Source organism: Netta rufina, assembly GCF_964035555.1.
Source record: "Netta rufina genome assembly, chromosome: 2".
NCBI lineage: Eukaryota > Metazoa > Chordata > Aves > Anseriformes > Anatidae > Netta > Netta rufina.
In genome coordinates this window covers 26,314,333-26,334,920 of record NC_140124.1, presented here as the reverse complement: position 1 = coordinate 26,334,920, position 20,588 = coordinate 26,314,333, and the positions used below count along the sequence as shown (strand labels likewise).

The 20,588-nt window shown below is 41.3% G+C and overlaps 1 protein-coding gene across 5 annotated transcripts in view; it reads right to left on the bottom strand.

The window, feature by feature from the left end:
- Positions 1 to 20,588, bottom strand: part of DYNC1I1 (dynein cytoplasmic 1 intermediate chain 1) — a 188,711-nt gene that overhangs the window by 33,967 nt on the left and 134,156 nt on the right. For all 5 annotated transcript variants that reach the window (XM_084281301.1, XM_084281305.1, XM_084281304.1 and 2 more), the window contains 4 exons: positions 18,099 to 18,245; positions 13,765 to 13,878; positions 10,823 to 10,956; positions 7,346 to 7,490 (listed from right to left, as the gene is read on the bottom strand). In XM_084281301.1, the coding sequence (XP_084137427.1) occupies positions 7,346 to 7,490; positions 10,823 to 10,956; positions 13,765 to 13,878; positions 18,099 to 18,245 (540 nt within the window). The remainder of the gene's footprint in view (positions 1 to 7,345; positions 7,491 to 10,822; positions 10,957 to 13,764; positions 13,879 to 18,098; positions 18,246 to 20,588) is intronic.

Sequence of the window (20,588 nt, the reverse complement as noted above, 5' to 3'; positions counted from 1 at the left end):
CTGTGATCCCACCCCCGTCACTCTGACTGAAACCTTCAGTATGAGGCCCTGGAAAATTCAGGTTTTCTTTCTAATGGAAAATACTGCTTCATCATAGGGTACCTGGCCCAGCATTGCGTGCGGACTTGGAGAATTATTAGGCTTTCAAGCAACTCTGTTGTTTCAGTTTCAGTGTTCCAAGTGCCAGCAAGAGCAGGCAGGAGCATGGGGAATACTGCAGAACAGCCTGATGTGACAGCACTGTCTGCTAACAGTCCCGATTAGTATTTGTAGCTGCTACCACCAGGATGCCTGCAGAGCTTTCATGGGTCAGCAAGCAATGATTTTGAGGCTAATTATTATTGAAGAGAACTCCATCTTGTAGGATTTTGAATACGGTTCCTTTTTTCCTGATAACAAAAGTCTCTCGCATAGCAGAGAAAGGACTGCTGCATGAAGCAGGTGGGAGAAAATTTCCATTAGTGAAGAAATCCTGGCTTTTATATATTGATAATTCTCCCGAAATGGCTCACTGCTACATGCGAGCCTGATCCTTCAGCATAATTCTGCAACAGAACAGTCAGTGGGAGGTTTGCATTTTGATTTCAGGGAAAAAGGAATCAAGACTCTGTTTTGTATGGATTATATGAACTCCTGAAATCAAATTCCACTTTCCATTTGCAAATAAAGCTTTCACTGGCTATGGCTGGATTTCTCTTAGGATTTTCTGAAGTAAAGGTTAGCCCAGTGAATTCTTTGGAACAGCCTCAGCATTTTAGATGACTTTTACTTTTCTCTGCGTATGCCATTCTTCACAAAATGATTCACAAAGGAGCAGCATGGTTGGCATGAGTAAATGAAATATGTCGGCCAGCTGAGGAATATTTTCCTATCGCTTTTCAAATATGGCTACACTGAAAACCAAAATCATGAGAAAAATTTCATGTGAAGAACTTGGGGTTGATTTCAAGCCACCTGACTTCACTTTGGTTTTGCTCCTTAAAATTACCTAGAAAATACCATAATCTTCTTTTTTGTACAGCTGGATGAGAGCCAGACCTCTGGCTCCAGAGGTAAAGGGCAAAAACTAAAAAAATCCTGTCTGAACAGGCAACTCCACCCTCTTCCCCAAGTCAGCTTGGCCTTTTGACAGAAAGTGAGCTCTGAAGCAAATTCATTCATTGCCTTGTTTTTGGACAAAACTCAAAATTCTGAACTCACACCACAGGGAGACCATTTCCATGAAATTCAGCATACTATTTTATCATCCTTTGTCTTCCCCTATAATCAGGTAAAATTAGCATTTGGACAGTGATTAATCAGATTAGTCATTTTAATGGCTTTTATCAAAAAGAAAAAGCTTGTGCTGGAAAAGTAAGTGTTGTCAAAGGAAAGTGATAGCCTTATGAGCAGATTCACAAACAAGCTCCATGTTGTAATCCAGCCAGGGGGGGTGTTCCAGCCAGGTATCCGAAATAAGAAGGGTTAAGTAGTCCATTGAGCTGGACATTTGATCCCCACCAAAACAAATGGGAGAGAGGGAGAGAAGAAAATAGGGAGGGCAGTCCATATTCAGTCTATGTGCTCCGACAATGGACTAAATAAAGTTTTGGTCTCCCTCACCGTCTATTTTTTCTTTTCATCATTTTCCTCTTGATGTTATTTCTTATGCCGCCCTAAACTCTTTGAGCCCTTGTAAGATGACCAACCCACCATGGTACCAGAGACAGATTGAGATTGCATTCGGATTCAGCTGTGTAAGAAACCAAAGGACAGATGTCCAAAATATTAAAGGATCCAAGAGGATCCAACTTCCAATATGCAGTAAGACAGATCTAAAGTCCATTAGTCATTGACCTGTAGTCGTTTGTAACCAAGAGAACAATTCACTCACAAATAGGCAATTTTTAAAGTTTACAGGGTCAGGTTGTCACTTTTTGAAGATTAATAAGTTACTATTTTGTGCTAATATAAGAAGACTGAATGTGGCCCAACAAATTTAGGAAAGCTTAGAAAATAATGTCAAGAATGAACAGGTTCAAGACTGTTTTTTACTCAATCCAGATCAAAACTACTTAAGAGTATACAAGATAAGGTACGTGAATAATGCCTGAAATAATGCCCCAAAATATTTTTGTGTTGGATCAAGCAAAAATTACGAATTGAGGATCTCATCACATACGAGTGCTATTCAACCACACACTTCCACCCTCCCCCAACTCCCCTGTGCAGTTCCACCTAGCAGCACCCACTTCAAGGCCTCAGACAGATCCTTTATGAAACCTCTGCATTTCACCACTCCAGAGACCAGTCTGATCCTGTCACAAACTGGAGAAGCAGGGCTGGCCCCAAGTGGACAAAACTGGTTTTCATCAGGAAGTGTCAGCACATTAAAATCAAAGCTCTACTCCAAGAAGATCCTGCTTTCATCAAATCCATAGTTGTTCATAGACCCGAGATGCAGCTCTGAGCAAAATGGCAAGATCATCACAGCATTTCCTCCCCTTAGGGAAGACACATGTTCAAGTCTTACTCAGGCAGTCCTTTGCAGCATGGCTCAGTGCCCAAACCACGGGCTTACAGGATGCTCTTGTTGTGGAGCTCTTCATAAATAATTGCACATTCACTGGAAGAGGAACGTCTTCTGTAAGACAGGGGAAAACTCTGTCCTATTAACCACTAATGGTAGTTTCTCTAATCAATGATCAACTCTAATTAGCCGCCATGGCCTTCACTACATTAAGTCATTAATCCCATCACTTCCAATAAGAGGTAAGAACAATTTTCACGAGGAAGAATTCACCAAACGGTTGCAATAGTTCACTAAGTCTACTGTCCTTTTATTGTGAATAGTATTTGAGTATATCTCTACATGGATCTTTAACTGCAGGCAATGCTATCTGTAACACAAGAGGCTCTCACTCACCCACTTAACGTGATTGAAATTATACAAGAAAACATCTGAGCCAGTAACCAGGTATTTTGATACATGGCATTTGTACTGTAAAAAATAGTAACTTATTAATCTTCAAAAAGTGACAACCTGACCCTGTAAACTTTAAAAATTGCCTATTTGTGAGTGAATTGTTCTCTTGGTGACTAATCCACACAATCACGTAATGCTCTGATTCATTTTGCGATACCATTTTTCATCACAGTAAGTCCTATCAAGTTGTTCCTATCAGTTTCTATCAGCCAGGCTTTTTGGGGAAGGGTTTGGGGAACATAGCTAAAGTTCCTACTAGTCTTTGACAACAGCACCACATTTGCTTCTTTTTGTTCTAGCGAAAGGCTTGACCTCCAAGGAGATCGTGTTTAACCTCTAGACTCAAATGGAGTTTGAAATCTTATGCTGGTAGGAAGGTATGAAAGTTCAAGGCAAAATCCTTTACTTCAAGAATTGGCATGACTGATTCATACCAAGATAACGAGTGAACAGATAAGATATTGAAGGTACAGAAATGTACATAAGGCACATAGACTGGAAAGGCGAATTTTTCTCTTTAAAATGTGGTTTCTCAAATATTACAATGGACTGCAGACACCAAAAGAAAACAGCACAAGAAAGAGAAGGAGAAAAGAAAAGGAGGGGGACCAGGAAGAAGGAGCTACCACTGATGCATATGCTAGTAAGGCAAAGCTGAGCATGGACACAAAATAGTCTATTGCTGAAGGCACACGTCCTCTGGCTTACTTAGTCCTTGCTGATGGTTTTGCAGTGGTCCTACTACCAGTCTGCTCATCCCCATCCCTCCCTCTGAGTATGACACTCACCACCATTCCTTAACATTGGGCAGGAGGGAGATAAGCATGGAGGGGGAGACAGCAATGCTGCTACTGTTACTCCATTCTCTCTTCTAGGCAGCTGCCCACCTGAGTATGACTTAGATATTAGGGGAAACACTCAGTCATTAGCACCTATCCTCAACAGAAGGATAAGAGATAAACGAGATATGTGAAGGATGAAAAAAAATAACAAAATCCACCTCTTTACCCAGACCTTTATTAACTCCCTCAGCAGCAAACAAGCCATTTTCTAGGCATTAGCTGAAACTAGCTTGTTTTGCTATGCTTTAACAATTCCAAGCTAGCTTCTGTCCCTTGACACAATATCTAAAAATCCCCACTCCACATAGCAATTGCTGCAATAATAACAATACTTACATTTCATTATTTAACCTCATGCTATTCGTTCATGAGGATTAGTGCTTAATTAATTAGCAACACTTAGCATTTCCACTTAGCACTTTACCTCTTCAAAGCGTCGTACAAACGATACCTAATTAGGGGCAGAGCTCCACAGACACTTCACATCAGGACTTCCCTTTGCCAGCTCTGCATCCCAGACTCACTGACGTACTACAGCACGATTTCAAGCTGAAAGCCCTATTGACTTCAGCAGGAACCAGGTAATGCCCTGGCTATCAAGTGACTGTCTTTGCAAATTACTTTTCTTTTCCTACTGCTTCTGGTTGCTTACTGTTTACCCAAGGATCTAATTATTGGCTAATATGACGGGTGATAAGAGGAACCTTTTATTAGTGTTATCTGCAAAACCTTCATTCTTCCGTTAGGGAAAACCTTATTCGCAGTCAGCTCGTTGAACTGCAGTTGGGATGGAAAATGTGTTAACTGCAAAAACAGATTATAAAATGTCAATCCAGAGTTTTTAAGGGAGACAGGGCTTTCAATCCATCAGTCAAATGCCTGCTATGAAAGTGCCTTTCTTGTAAGCACCCCAGGGTGCTACACCACATCAATAGACAATATAAACACAGAGCTTTTATGGTTCACTTTACAATTGGACATTGACTCTGAACCTGTGAAACAGAAAGGAATTGAATTTCATGACCAAAGAGGATAATGTGCACAGGATTAAGTAGACAACACCGGTAGAAGCCGGAAAGCAGCATGGCTTTGGATGTTGATAGAGAGATTAAGTTTACAAATAAGAAACCAAAGGAATAAAACAATTTGAGTAAGGTCTTATAAACCAGGAGTAATACTCAAAAGCTTCATAGTAATCCACTATTTTTTTCATAATCAAATGTGCCAATGGATTTATTCAAAGTCCACTGATCAACTGGCCCCTGACTGTGGAAATGGAATGGAGAGAGCCCTAACTCACTCCAGCCAAGAGATAGTATGGAAAGAAATTTCTGCAGGAGTCAGATTGGAAGAAGAAGAAAACATTCATCACATTGCAAGAACTTGCCTAGGGCCTCAGAGTACATCTTCAAAGGGCAGTGGCTAGCAGTGCTGCAGCCTGGAGCTGCTGCTGCTCAAACCTGATCCAGAAGCGAGCAGCAGATCCACTACAGCAATAACACTGCTTCCAGCTCAGTGGTGCTGTGGTGTGTCACATGCCCGTTCCTGCTCACATCAGCAAGGTCAAGCAGCTTTCTCAGGAAGTCCCTCTTGCCAGATGAGCCACAGCCTGATAGGCATTAGAAATTTAAATGGTTTGGTTCTTTGAAAACTGACTGTATTGAACAGCATCTGACCCAGCCATTTTGGCACTGCACTCTTCCACAAGGATAACTCTGTACTGCTAACTGCAGCGTCTTTGTGTCCAAAATATGCTGTGTTAGTGTTACCACTAACTTCTGACATCCCAGGAGTTCAGAATAATAAAAAAAAAACAACAACATGCCTTCTTACTCCTTAATATAATTTCATTTAAGCAACAGATGGATGAGATCCTTATTGACATATTCAGCCTCAAGCTATGGCTTTGATATTCATCATAGACTTTTCTGGGCATGTACATTTGGAGTACAGGTATTTCAGTACCAGCCTCTCATCTTCCACAAAGTCTTCCCAGATTTTTTTTTCACCTTACTTAGCTTCAGCTTCAGCTATCTGATGTTCCCTTGCCCCCAATTACCCCTGCCCAGCACTCCCTTGTCTCAGACACCAAAGAGCCTCATCAGCCCCAGCCAGCTCTCTATCACTGGGTTATCCTGCAGCCCTTTCCAATATTTACCACCCATGACCATCCCCCAGGACCACTTCTGCATTGGTTGAGGCTGGGTCCACTGATGTATATAGTACAAATTAGGTAAATCATGCACCTTCCTCCTTACAAACTTACTAAAATGTAACACTCAAAGGAAACTGTCAGCTATGGTCATTGCTCATCAGGCAAAGATACCTGTTAATTAGCATGTGCATTGGATCAGACCATTAACAAATGCATTATGAACCTACTACAGAGGCTAATTCAAGTTATTATCTAGATAACAGTGCTTCTGCTTTCAGCACAAGGCTGTCACATGGCCCTCTCTGATCACTTCTGTATTTACATTTGCTGAGCATCTGTCCCAGCATCTCCAGGCCCTGATGTCTTTGGGGAACACACGCTGAGATATTTCCTGGCTGGGGTCAACTTCCAAAGCTGGAAATCTGTTGGGTGCAGCTCAAGATGTGAACCAAACACAGACATGAAAACATGATGAAGACAAAAGCCTGGCATTTTAAATGCAATTCTCTACTCTGGCGTACGACAAAAATAACTATTAAAAATGGAAAAAATACAGCAAACACCGCTGAGAAACTAATAGCATGTACTCAGGAAAGAAAAAATATGAATAAATATGATGACTTAGATATTTAGAATTTTACTTCTTGTGTTTCACCTAGCACAATGAAAGAGGTTGGCCTGTTTAATCTGTCCTGCAGTTTTTAGTCCCTCTGCCATTAGTCTATATTCATACAGTTCTGTGGGGTGTGGGTATTCAAAGCTTCATTTCCATTGTTCGCAGTGCTCTCCCTGTAAGAGGTTGTGTGGCCGCATCCACAGAGCAGTCAGTAACAGACTGATGGAGGTCATGAATGTAACTTCCAGTGTGTATTTCCTCCCGGCTTCCAGCCATCAGTGTCTAATGTCATTGGGACGATTTATACTTTCTGGCTATGAAAACCTCCCATGGCAATGAATGTCATGATGGATATTGATTGCATTAAGCCGTACGTGTGCCTCCCCTGTTGCTTCATCAGAAGAAAATGCTCCTGCTGCTGCACTGTCACGGTGCACAGTATTAGTCTGGCAATTTAGCCTGCACAAGGTGTGCTGGATGGATTGTTTGATGACTGCCACTACAAGGCATCCTAATCTCCTTCCCTAGTGAAATTGCTCAGTACTAGGGTTAATACTGAAGTGCAAGCCAGCTGAAACTACCTTTATAGGGTAGGCTCCAGGCAAACATGGTTGACATAGTTACACTGGGTATGCATTTCACTTACAGTCATATCACTACGCCTTTCCTAAGCACACTTTCAGTGAATGAATTTCAGTTGGAACATTTCTGACAACGGCATTTGCACAAGTACTATTACCCCTCACATCCCGGTTTTATTTTCTTACCTTTGTGGTCCACAACTTCACCGTCCAGTCAAATGAAGATGTGACAAAGAGATGGGAGAAGTCAATTGGGCCCACTGCCATGTGACAATTGATTCCCGTGACAGGTCCTTGGTGGCCTTCAAAAATTTCACCAATGCCAGCTTTACTGCAGGAGGAAGAGACATTTTCATTCAAAGTGAGTTAACATCTGTTTTTTTTTTTTTTTTTTTTTTTTAAGATCATTTTGTTTTGTTCCTTTTAAAGCTCCATTTAATATATAGAGCTCTCTCCTTTCGCTAAGGCCTTTGCCTGCAGAGGCTTACTGCTGTGGGCACAATAAATACTCAGGATCCAGCCCAGGGAGATATTTTCCCTTCACTTCTCAAGACTTGCATTACTGACTTTTACGTACACTGCCTACTACTATAGCATGAAATATCATTTATGTATAATTATAAAATAATTAGAAATTATAATTAAACTACAGCTTATACATCTAAGTATACCATTATTACAAGGAATAACCATTAAAATAAAAATGCAAATATGTTAATGACTTATAATTTGCAGTTCTTTTTCTCTTAAATATCTAAAATAACTTTGCACAGCAGTCAGTCAAGTCACTAGGAAGCAAATCCCTTTTCACAAAATATGAAGGAACTATTTGCATGATAAGGGATCACAGTCATTAACTTGAACATGGGAAGATGTGCATTGCACCAGCATGAGGCTAGAATAGTCCTTAGGAAGAAAAAGTACAACTCTATGTACACGTGCAATTTTGTCATTCCTGTAAGCAAATGATGCCAAATCGGTTGTCACTTCCGTCTCACACTGTACACAGAGAGGGAAGTGATGAAACTACCTATTTAATTACATGATTATACAAAAATTGCCAAGGGAAGAAAAGGCTTTAAAAATAGCCACAGCTCTTACAAGGCTGCCAGCCTGAATACAGAGGCCCCAGAGCTGAAGAGCTGCCCTGAGGGAGGCCAGTCCCTCGCCCCATCATCAGCACCACCAGCGTGGTGTCCCCAGACTCTCCTGTTGACCATGGGCGTGTGGCCTCCCTTGGTCCCCCTGGAGCCCCTGCAGTAAGTATATGCTGCTAGCGTGTGTGCCTGAGGTGCTCGGTACAAAACTTGTCTTGTTTCATCCCCGTCAGCCTGCCATGCACTTGGTGAGATGAGAACTTCTCAAGCACCAGGCGCACCGCACGTATCTGCGAGGCGTTGACACCCCTTTTTCCAGAATACCACGGCTCTCTGCTGTGCTGTGCTGAGGAACACACGGGCCTCTGGAAACAAAACGGGGATGACAGCAAAAAGCTTTAGGGAAGACAGGCGGGGACAGACTAAGAGCGTGTTCTTTGATGGTCAGCAGAAGGTTTGCTAAAAAGGTGGAATAACAAGAGGATCTGACACCTTCCTCCTCTTGTGAGGAACAAACCAGGCACCTTTGAAAGATCAGAAGTGAGAAATGCCCTTGGGCATGCTTCATTTATCCCAGCAGCCCAAGACTAATTCAAACCATCAGCCACCACACAGCCTACCAGTGTAATGCCTAAATAGACATGATATTGCAATACTGTCAGTAGACTAAAGAAAAAAAAAACACACGTTAATATAAAAAATATTTTGAAGAACACATGTAAAACTGTGATTGTACAACTTTAGGAACTTGTAATAGAAGCCTTACAATCTTAAACCACTGTTTAAACCACTGTCAATGCCTATTTGGTCAACCAAAATGGGGACTATGATAAAACAGGAATTCAAAAAATATTGCAAACTACAGAAGTGAGGGGTCAGCTTTAAATCTATCAGTGAAAAAGTCTGTTCTTTACAGAAGCCACTCAAGTGTCCCAGAGGATGAAACTGCTACCAGAAGCTACGAGAGCACACAAGCATCCTGCAGATCGTTGCAGTGAACAGAAGGAATTGATCTCTGCAGCGGCCTGTGGTGAGAGTCTCTTGCTCTTAACTGCAGCCTTAAAAAGTTTACAGGGTGCAAAATAAGGAACTTGTTTAAATTATGAACGTGGATTTGCACCTTAGAAGCAGAGAGAAGATCAGTGCTGAACAGCAAAGCACTCAGATCCTTGTCATTAGGAGATGTATCTATACTTTGAAAAACAGTATTTCAGCTATCGTTCCAAATGTTATTAGAAAATCTTTGAGAGACTAAGATTTTCCCAGGTCATTGTTTCAAGTCTTGTATTAATGGCCTGCCTGGGCAAGTCAGACATGTTATCTTCAGAAATTTAGGGCAGAGGAACAAAAATACTGTAAGGCTGAACCCTCCTGAACAACACTGAGGTAAAATTTGTGTCTGAGTTAAAAGGATGCCCTGGGAAACAACGATCCTAACAGCCTCCTCCTTGGTGTAGTCAGACAAGAAAAAAAAACAACAAACATCATGCATACAAATTCAAGGGCCTGAGAAAGAGCAGTTCAGTCATTCAGGGTTGTAGTTAGACCCCCAGGACAGGTTACAGTCAACCACACACCCGAAGAGTGAGGCATGCCCAGGAAAATTGGAGCAGCACTGCTTGCTCCATATTCACTGCTGGCCTCAGTGCTGGCCTGGGCAGGCAGACTAGCTCTGTCCTGGTGTGTTTTTCTCTGGCTTGCCTCCATTGGGGAGGATTTTCAGGGACAAGTGCAGACTTTTGACTCTAACTGTAGCATGAAACAACTATGCTGTGTGAGGGAGCACAGCATATCAGTCCTGGGAGAGGGTCTGCCCAAGCTCATGCGTCTGCATGGCAGGCTGAGACTACATCTGACAAATAAAACAGCTCTGACTGCAGCCAGATGATGGGATACTGCTCTTGTCTTGCCCTCCAGGAGAGGGTGGGCATTGGGCATCTCCAAACTGTCCGCCGAGAGCTCGGTCTCTGGTCCGGCTCCACAGGTGGCCATGTATTAGGCCCCAAGTGCCGTGCTCTGCTTCTCACACACAGACATACATGCCCATGGTGGCTTTTCTCTGCTGTCTGCCTGTGGAGACCAAAGATGAAGCCGAGGACGGTAAAAAATAAAGCGGATTACCATCTCTCACAAGTGGTTTAGGCCTGATTACCCCGCAACAAAACTGTCTCTTAGGGCCTGATTCAACTTGCCCAGACTGAGACAGCTACACCTGAGCCAGCTGTCTAGACTTCCGTTATAATCGCGGCTGAGAAGGAGGCATTTCGGAGGTGCCAGTCATCTCTGCTTCAAGTGGATGTCTGAAAAAGGTGAGAGAAATCAGACCTTCCCAGCAGTTATTGCTCCCCACTGACTACAAAGGGAGCCTGGGGCAAGCACCCCGTGTAAACAGCCGTGACACCAACGCGTGAAGTTGGGCAGCTCCCATCCCTCTGCTGCAGAGCAGAGCAGCACAGATCCTGTTGATCCAAGAGAAAAAACATCTAAACGCTCTCCACACACACTTGGCTACCTCACACCAGCACAGACAGACAGTATCACAGAAGGAGAAAATGCTGAACGTCACCTTCCATGCCGGCAGGCCGTGTAGACTGTTCCCTCTTCACTGCCAACAACAAAGTTATTGACATCTCCGGTTGGGAAGGCCATTCCTGTAACCGCCACCGGTTTGGACTTGTTGTACACCAGCTCCATGCTCTCCTATCAAAACAAGGCATTATTCCATTATTCATTATTATTCCACAGCTCTCACTTTCTTTGGCTGTTTTTTTCCCTTATTTATTTATTTATTTATTTTTCTAATTCAGTTCTAAATGTTATGCAGAGCAGCAGGAAGGGAAGAAGGAATTGTCTAACCCAGTCACACGATTTTGGTTTCTGCACAGGACGTGGCAAGAAAATGCAATGTCTCAAACGAGGATGCAGTGCTCCTGCCATCCCTGCCGCTGTCTGTCATGTGTTTCAGAGCAGCTGCAATGCACTGGTCTTTGCTACATCATCGTAAATCAGGCAGAGATGACAGGTGAGAATTTACAATGTAATGGTGCAGAAACTAAAGATAATACCTTAATGGTTATACTTGCCAGCCCCAGGCTCTAATAAAAAAATACAATACCCTTCTATTTACAAACATTTCTGAAATCAGTTGTTTTTCAGGAAACACATGTAATGTCATGTGCACCTGAAGCGTTTATCAGTGACATCTGTCACTTTGCAGAACAGCATTAAAAAGCTGGGGTCATGTCACTCCTGCCACTCTAAGCATTGTTTTTCAGAGATTTTCTGAGGTAACCACAAACATTCTCTAGAACCCAGCATCAAGCTACAAACCAGAAAGCATATCTTTTTTTTTTTTTTTTTCTAGTTATATTTCAAAGTAAATCAGTATGCCCGTTTTGCTATTGCAAGTACAACCAGCGTGAGCAGTTTGCGGCTGTTGCAAGATGTGTCTGTCTGCTTTGAGCAGATTTTTGCACAACCCTAAGCTTTTTGGTTGTGCAGCCTAAATGGTGTAACCCAAGAATCCACAAAGGGGCTGGATGATTTACCAATTTTCATTTGCAGCTATTTAAGTGCGTATGTTTTCTATGTTTAAAATGCCTAGCCTGCTACTCTTCTCGCAGTAAAGACTGCAGCATTTTTATCAGAAGGGATTTTTGCTGTAGCTAAAGAAAGTGGGTGTCCCTGTGGGAGGGGAGGGCTGCAAATCCATAGAGAAACTCTTGCTTGATTTATATTTTTCTTTCAAATATACTTGCTTCTATTAAAAAGGCAAAATAAGATGTGGAAAATGCATTCGCAGAGCACCTGCGGGCCGTATATCTCTGCAAAAATCTTCTGGGGTGAGGTCATCATTTAGTGTCTCTTTAGATACGTCCAGATATTGTGGTGGACTCTCTCCTCCCAGTGCCTACATGGTGGCTGTACATGAGTTCTCTGGATCTGTGTCTTTGGAAAGTTTCATACTGACACAAATCAGCAACACTCTACTCCTCCCAGTTTAAAGCTATGGCACATAGCTTGACGTCAAGTCCCAGGCCTTGCTTTTCAAGATCACCATGAGCCATGCGCCAGATTTCAGCGTAATGCGGGGTGTGTTCCCAGCCTTGCTGAAAGCCAGTTTTGGATCTGGGAAATTCCATCTGAGTGATGAAGCTCTGGAACTGAGATGTTCACAAATCGCTCACTCGAAATCTAGTGCTCCAGGAAGTGAACACATACGGGTGGGATTTAGCTTTGCCATGTTTAAGTGAGAAATGGGGCAAGGGATTCAGGTGCCTAAACACAGATGTCTGGACCATTTTAGATGCCTCCACTTTTATTCCAGAATTGCAGTGGTTTCTCATGGTTTCAGGGCACAAATACCAGACCCATAATGTTGTCTCAGAGGAGCGTGAGCAACAAGATCTAACTTTGAAGTTGGCCTCTGAGTAGTTGATTAGATGGGATGACTTCCAGAACCAACTTACAGTCTCAAATATGACAGTTCTGTAACCCAGAATATCTAAAATGGTATTTCACACTGGGATGGGAGGAACTGTCCTCTGTAAGTGCCTAGTCTCTCTTTGCGTTAACTGTAAAAGGAACTCGAATGACTAGCTTGGACCTGACATGGACCTTGAAACAGATGAGGGTAGGAGAGAGGAGTCCCACATTCTGTGTCAACACTGAAAAGCAAATAACGCAAGAGTAATTGCACATTAATGCATGATTAATGGAATCATTAAAAGGAGTTTCTACTCAGCATTTTGAAACAAGATCAGATCCTACGATGTTTAATAAAAACAGCAATAAAATATTTTTTTTTCTAAGAAAAAGGAAGTAAAAAATGAATGATGGGTTGGAACAGAAAATGTACTACTCCAAAAGATAACACTTTAAAGATGATTTCCATAGAGCATTTTCAGCATCAGATTCTTTGTTTAGTTTCCATTATTATAATCACCAGTGGTTTGGACAATTTTCTTGGATTTCCTTTCATTTCTGATACAAAGGGGAGGGGGGAGGGGAGGTAGACAATAGCAATAAACATTCCAGAGGGGGGAGTTAGCTCTGAAACTTTTGATTTGCATTGTTTTTTCCTTTGGCTACTGAAAGCAGGCAACAAACTAAGCTTTCTGACTTTTGTGCCTTGGAAATGAATGCCTAGGGTATGTTCAGCAGCAGTGCAATCTAGTCCATATTTGTTAAACAATGCTGTAGAGTAAGTACAATTTATACCACAGGCGACTTCTGTAATTACCGTGCTTTAAAACGGATTATTTCATTTTCACTTGAAACTGACCTATGTATTAACGTATTACAATAATTACATGATTTGTGGTAAAGGAAATGGGTTTTGGCTCTTAGCAGAGACTGCTGGAAGCAAGCTGTACTCTTTCAAGTGCATCCATTGGTTTTAGTTTGTATAGGATGTGAGGTTTGGCTTTTAGGAGCTATGTTCCATTAAGCAGGTATCCTGCTCTACCGAAGCTGCTTTTTTTCCTGTATAGGTGAAAACAAACCCACCTGTGGAGTTGAGAGCATGTCCAGGCTCCAGGAGCACATTTTGCCATCCGTGGAGACGGTAATGAGATTGTGTGCGTTCTGTGTTCCGACTACATTGACACAATACACAGGGTGCTGGAAACACATTAACACTGGAAATCAGAGAGACATTCTCACATCTTCAACAACACATTTTTACTATTTCTTATGTCATTGTAAAGAATGATTAAGTAGTCACATAATGCCTAGAAAACATAGGACTCAGCTTTCATGAGATACAAATTTAACTTTTTTTTTTTTAATTTAATTTTTAGGCATGTTATGGAGGTGGAAACGTTTTCAAAGTTTCATTTTCTTCACCATAAAACAACTCAGCTGAGTAATGCTGTGAAAATACTGAATTATGTGGATGAGATTTCACCCACAGGGACGTGTATTATTCTGCTGATGGCTTCTGACATTGAAAATAACTGGCAGAAAAAGGCAAATTGTCCAAATGGAATCAAAATGAAAACTTTATTGTAGAAAGCAGCTGTGTAAAACTTGAACTTTTCCAGAATTTGGCTTGCGTGCTAAATATTTGCAAATGTACTTCCACAGAAAAATGTGAACTAGTCCATTAGCATTCTCCAGTATTGGCCAATATAACTTGTTTTTAGACCTGTCATTACAAATGTAGAGTGGCTAAATTTGGGGTATTACACCTGGTTCGTCACATTGTTGGTCCACAGAGGCTGAATTCCGCTTAGCATGCAATAATGAAACTTGGTCTGTTCATTTTCCAAGAAACCTGGTAACGTTTTGAGCCTAAAGTGTCATCTGATATCTGATGGTGACATATGAGGGATGGTCCAAGTTCAGCCATCTCCACAGTGAATAATCAATCAGACTGAACAATGAAATTTAATTTCCTTTGACCAGAACAAGTGATAGTGATGAATTAAGGTTAAGACATATACACCAAAGAAAAACTGTGATGCTCTGCCTCTTGTGCAGGTCAATAGAAGATTTCTGTCTCCAAGAAAAAAAAAAAAAAAAAAAAAAAAAAAAAAAAAAAAAAGCTTTTCATTAATATTTTCCTTATTTAAAGCAAATTGGGACCAAACTTACAATAGATCCCTACATAGCTTCTAAGGGAACCCCACGTAGGGTTGAAACCTAGCGTTTGGTCCTACAGAAATGAATGACAGAACTAGCACTTGTTTAAAATTCCTTGATGCTGGTCACCTCCGCAGCTAGTAATGAAAGGCAGAAATCTTCAGAGCACTGTCCAGCTGCCAGGTTCGATGTCAGAGCGGGCCCAGTAAATGTCCCTTCCTCTAAGTGCAGAAAGGGCACATCTGAATGCACAGTGAGTGTGTGCGTGTGCTGAAGATGGACTCGTTGGCCACTGCTCCTGAAATGGTGCCTTTGCTTGGACATCACCTGTACACACCAGAGAGTGCTAAATCATCACAAGCTCCACTCTAAATACTGTTTTTTCTCTATCTCAATATTGTTATGGAGCTGGTTTCCCCCAGACCATCAAATGGACATCAGATCATCCACGGGACCCCAAATTGTTCCTCTCATGCATCTCATGTTATTCCACTCCTACAACGGACTAGCGGTGAGCTAATTACCACGGTGCTTAATATGATTAGTGCATACTGATGTGTGAAATTAGCACAGTCCTGTTTCTTAATGGATGTTTGACCTCCAGAAGGCCAGTGGGGACAGAAGGGGTGGGAGGGAGCTAATGCAACCAGTGTTGCAGCTCGAATATTTAGGGGAAAGGCAGAAAGCGAGCCATGTCATTCCAGCAGCACCTCTGTGTGCCAGGTCTGGCTTTAATCAAGGTTGCCAACCATCAATTTCATGCACAATAAAGCTCACGGCAGAAATGAAAAGACCTAAGGAGAATGGATGAAAAAGACAACCAACTGTATGTAACAGAAAGTCTAAACAGGCTCCTTCCTTTCAAAGGGTCGCTGCCAGCTTGCTTTTATTTATTTTGGAAATGAAATCATCATGCAACAGGGTTTTGTCCTAATTAAAATTTCCTGTTGTCCCAAGTGCAGATGTGTGGTGGGTGTGAAAGGAAATTAGTGAGTAAGCTGCGGGTAGAATTCTCTTTCCTGGTGAATCGAAGCAGCAGTCAGTGAGACTAAACTGGAGAAAGGTTTAAGTCAGAGATAGCACCGTACCTATCTGTTTCAAATGAACGAAGTGAGAGAAAGAAAAGAGAAAAATCAAAATTTTCACATCTGGCATAAGTACAAATCAAAACCTGACTATTCAACTCATTTAACTAGCAGTGCACAAAGTAACATTGCCACAGCAGAGTTGTCTTAATTTAATCCTTTTACTTGGTAGCTAGGATTCAAGCCAGCCTTTTGCAACCAAGACTTCATTTGCAGTCTATGTAAGTGATTTCTATATATGAACATAAAGTAAGCACTCTTTTCTTGTAAAATCTGATCACTCCTTACAAACATCATGCTTCCTCATGTTATACTGTATAAACACTTATTTATACTAATCCACGACTGCACATAAAGTGTGCATCCACAACAGAAAGTAATTTATTTTTATTTGTCAAAAACAAAACATCACATATTGTCCTATTGCAATAATAAACCCATTTTAATACATAATTCCAGGAGGTACAATTTTGTCTTAGACATTTTTGAGTGTAAACAAATTACTTCCCATTAATCTTTTCTTTTCCACTAGATTTTGAGTCCCAGTTGTTCAATTTTCAGTGATAGTCAGTTTCTTGCCATTAGTTTTCTGGTCTACTACATCTCTAAATTGCACTTTCAGGAGAGACTATTTCCTTTCATGGAGATTGAACACCATTACTGGTGATAAAATGAGCAAAAACATTAGGGAAATGAAAAGCAATGTTGAAGTTGCAACCCATGGCACAGATCATTAGCTTATTACATCAACATTCATGATAGTGGAAATTTAGGGAAAAATATTTGTATCGCCTGGCCCACTAAGCATGTCTGTGCACACCTGTCATTTTTTAATATGAGAGGCATGCCATCATAATACACATCAAATCTTTTGCTTTAATTCATATGACATGGCCTTTAGACATTGTCTTTTAACTCCAGGGATTATGTTGTCACAGTCAAGTAAAAGCTGAACCTTGATCTGCAAATTCCAAAGATAAGAATCACACAACTGTAGAAGCTGGAGGTGCAAAAGATCTATCACTTTGTCTGATCCTCCTTTCTGCTAGAACAAGATTATTATCTTTCGGACTGCTTTGTGTAGTTCAGTTTCTTATGTTTCAGGAAATCTTGCACATTTTACCATATTCTTATATAATTATATTTTTTTCCTCTTTTCAGCTTATGTTTTCTTTTCCACTTCCCACTCAGGTATGGTCCCAAGCCTGATTCCAAGATGAGATACGTTTACCATCCACAGAGTAAACCTTCCAGCTCATACAAATTGTCGGAGTCCAAACTCTCAAAGAAGAGAGCTCGAGGATGCTCAGCACCTCAGGGCAGGATGGACTGGAGCTCAGCAGTACAGTAGGTTGAGGACACTTTAGTAGGCCATCTAGACTTTTCTCTTTCTCCAGCACAATATGGGTATTTTGCAGTGTAAGAGCATTTTCTACTACAGATACAATCTTTTTTTTTTTTTTAAACTCTTCCTTCTCAAGCATTTTGTACTCTCTGCCTGTTTACCTCCCAAACATCACCAGAGTCTTGCCTGTGCCATCATCACTCTATCTGCAGATATGTTTGTGTGTTGGCAAAATGCACTTCCATGTCACTCTGTTGAAACAAACTTCTCCTCGCTGTGCAAGCTCTGCCCTATGGTCCTGTCTGGAATAGGAGATTTATGTATTTCTCTACTGGAAAACAGAAGCAAACTGCCTCACAATCTTCAAAGGCACAACTTGCCAGACTCAGTTAGATCACTGTGGGTGCCTAACCTGTTTCAAGAGACAAACTCTTGTACAAATAGAGAATAATAAATGATTCAAATTGTCTGTCGTGCTGGACTGACAAACACACAGTTCCTGTAGTAACCTGGCTCTCTTGCACAGGCAATGGAGAGCAATACTCACAGTGCCACTGTGGTGGCACACAGGGGCCTCACTCAAGTGTTGTAACTGCTCCTGCCCTCTTCCTTGGAAAGGAGGATAATCTCCTGACCTGACCATGTGAAGTGTGATGGCTTAACTCAGTAGGTGATTGTACATCTCCTAATTTATTTTTTTCCCTTCAAGGGCCAAAATTCTGTTTGTATCTGTGTGGCTACCAGCATTATAGACACAAGTAGATATCCCCCCCCTTCCCTGCTGACTAATTCCTCTAAGGAAAGGATGAGGTGATTTTTAGCCTTACCGTGTGAGCAGCAGCAGATAAAGGAGTTCTCTGAACTGGAGTCCGCCTGTGACTGCGATTATCCCACAACACGATTTGGCCAGAGTATGTTCCACCAACAACCAGGTTTGGGTGAAAGCGGGCAAAACAGACAGACATCACAGATGACTGGTGTAAAACAGGTAGAAAAGAAGAGAGGGGTTAGATGGCCAGTCATATTCAGTAATCCTTAAGGAAGCACGTTGTACTTAGCTTTTTGTACTTTAGAAATTAGCGCATGACTCCTATTTGCATTCCTTGCACACCAATAATTCTGCTAAAGCTAATAGGACACATGCAGGGAACTAATTTTGAGCCTCCGATGTGTAGTTCCATCAGTCCTAGGAAAAATAGGAACCATAGGATAAGTTTTAGCGTGATTATAAATACCTGAGATATTCTCTCCTTAACAGTGATAGGAAAGTGCTTCATTTCCTTTCCAAAAGTGAGAACTTCAAGCGACCAGATGTCAAACCAACAGAGGCTCCTGGCCCACAGTTTCTCAGCAGGGAGACTGCTTTCTCTATTGCTCTTCCAACTTTTAACTCTCAAACAATTTGAGGTGAGTCTGTGAGAGGCCCTCCAAAGTGCACCTCGAGGTGTGCTGCCTTGAGAGCACTGGCTGACAAGCAGAGTCTCATTGTTGGATCAATGTCTGATTTCTCTGCTACAGAAAAGCCCTTCTCTAAGGGACTCACACTTTCCTTTACACTGGTTGAGCAGAAGTGAATTCTTCATCATTTTAATGACAGCTGGGTTGCCTTTGCACATTTTCTTTAACTGGGGATGCTGAGGAGCCAGACTGGTATAACAGTTGCCATCTGGTAGGGTGCTCCACAAGCCAGTATGGAGATTGGTATCTGTCCCAATTACCTCCTTCAAGTCTCTTTAAAATAACATACAAATTCTGAAGACCTTTAGGGAACAGTCCCCAGAACCTTCATGTGCCAACACGCTACAGCCAACAGCAACAATCAGTAACTCCTTCAGTCTTCCCTTCTCTTTTTAAGGAATTATTTTCCATTTTTATATAATTGGTCCTGGTTTTGTCTCTGTTTTATGTAAATTGGAAAGCAAAAGTTACAGTATTCATATAATTTCCAGAGAATTCACATACTAATAAGGACAGTTTGCAAACAGAAGCAAATGTCATTTTTCCATGGGAAGTTTCAGTGATGCTTACAAGCCACAAAGCAAGACTTTAACTTCTGTGGCAATTGCAGTCAGAAAGTTAAATTCACTGTTAGTGGTCACATTCTTAAAATTTCATTTTCTGACTGTTTCCAACCAGTGTTGGTAACAAATCTTTGTTATAGCTCAATGACTGGATATTCTGAAGTGGTGATATTCCTATTCCATTTAATTCAGTGACAAAGGGTTAACTGTATTACTGCATTTCAGTTGCATGAAAAGCATTGCAGACATTTAAGTAAACTTTGTTGAACTGAGAACACAGGAGCTGCCAGACTGAACTAGACCCAGTGTCTACCTAGCTGAAGATCCTGTCTCTGGCAAGAGTAGACGGAGTTATAAAACTTTGACGTGGGCAGATGTGTGGTCATCTTGCTTTCCTATGCCTCATCATGATTTCTAGCACCTAGAGACTGGTTTCAGCTCTTACACCAGAGATTTAATAGCCTTTCCAATAGGGTTGGAATTAATTATGCTAACTCTTGATGTTTATAACTAGGTTAATAAGAATAAAACAAAATGTGCTGTTTAAATAGCTTTTACTGAATTCATGTGGCTGGCTGATATCCACTGTTTAAAGCCAGATCTTTTGCTAAAATAACCTAGCAGAAATGCTTACATCATACAGCAATATATTCAACCTGTATTTTTGACCCAGTAAAGTCAAGAATAATAAAATCACCAAGATGATGACATAAGTTGCCACTACCTTTTTCTTTCCCATTTTCTCTGAATTTTCAAGGGTGTTAATTTGACATCTTTGATCCCTTCTCTTGTCTACTAAAGCTTTTCATACATTTCTCTGATGTTATATAGTCTAGTATCTAGTGACTAGATGATTCATATATATAATTGTCTGTTTCAGTTCATATCTAAGCACTTAAATGCAATAATATACTACGGTCAGCTGCAGCAACAAATGGTAGGTCCCAACCACCACTTCCAAAAGACCTATTAGCTTTACAGATAAGAAAAAGAAAACAACACACCTTTGATTAACAGTACTTGGGTACTGCTAAGAGGGACTTAAAACTCAGCTACAATGCAGCTGCCATCCGGTTTCCACAGAACCCCCATACATTATAATTAAAACGACCCTACAGCACATGTTCTACATTTTATCTCTTTGTTTAATGGCTTCATGAGTTGTTTTAATCAACCCCGCTCATTCCTTATAACTAAGCTGACAGATATTCTTACATGAAGTGAAATAGCCAGATGATTCTAAAATAGTACAGCTACACCGCTGTGTACACCCCACAGCAGCTACAAGGCTCCACA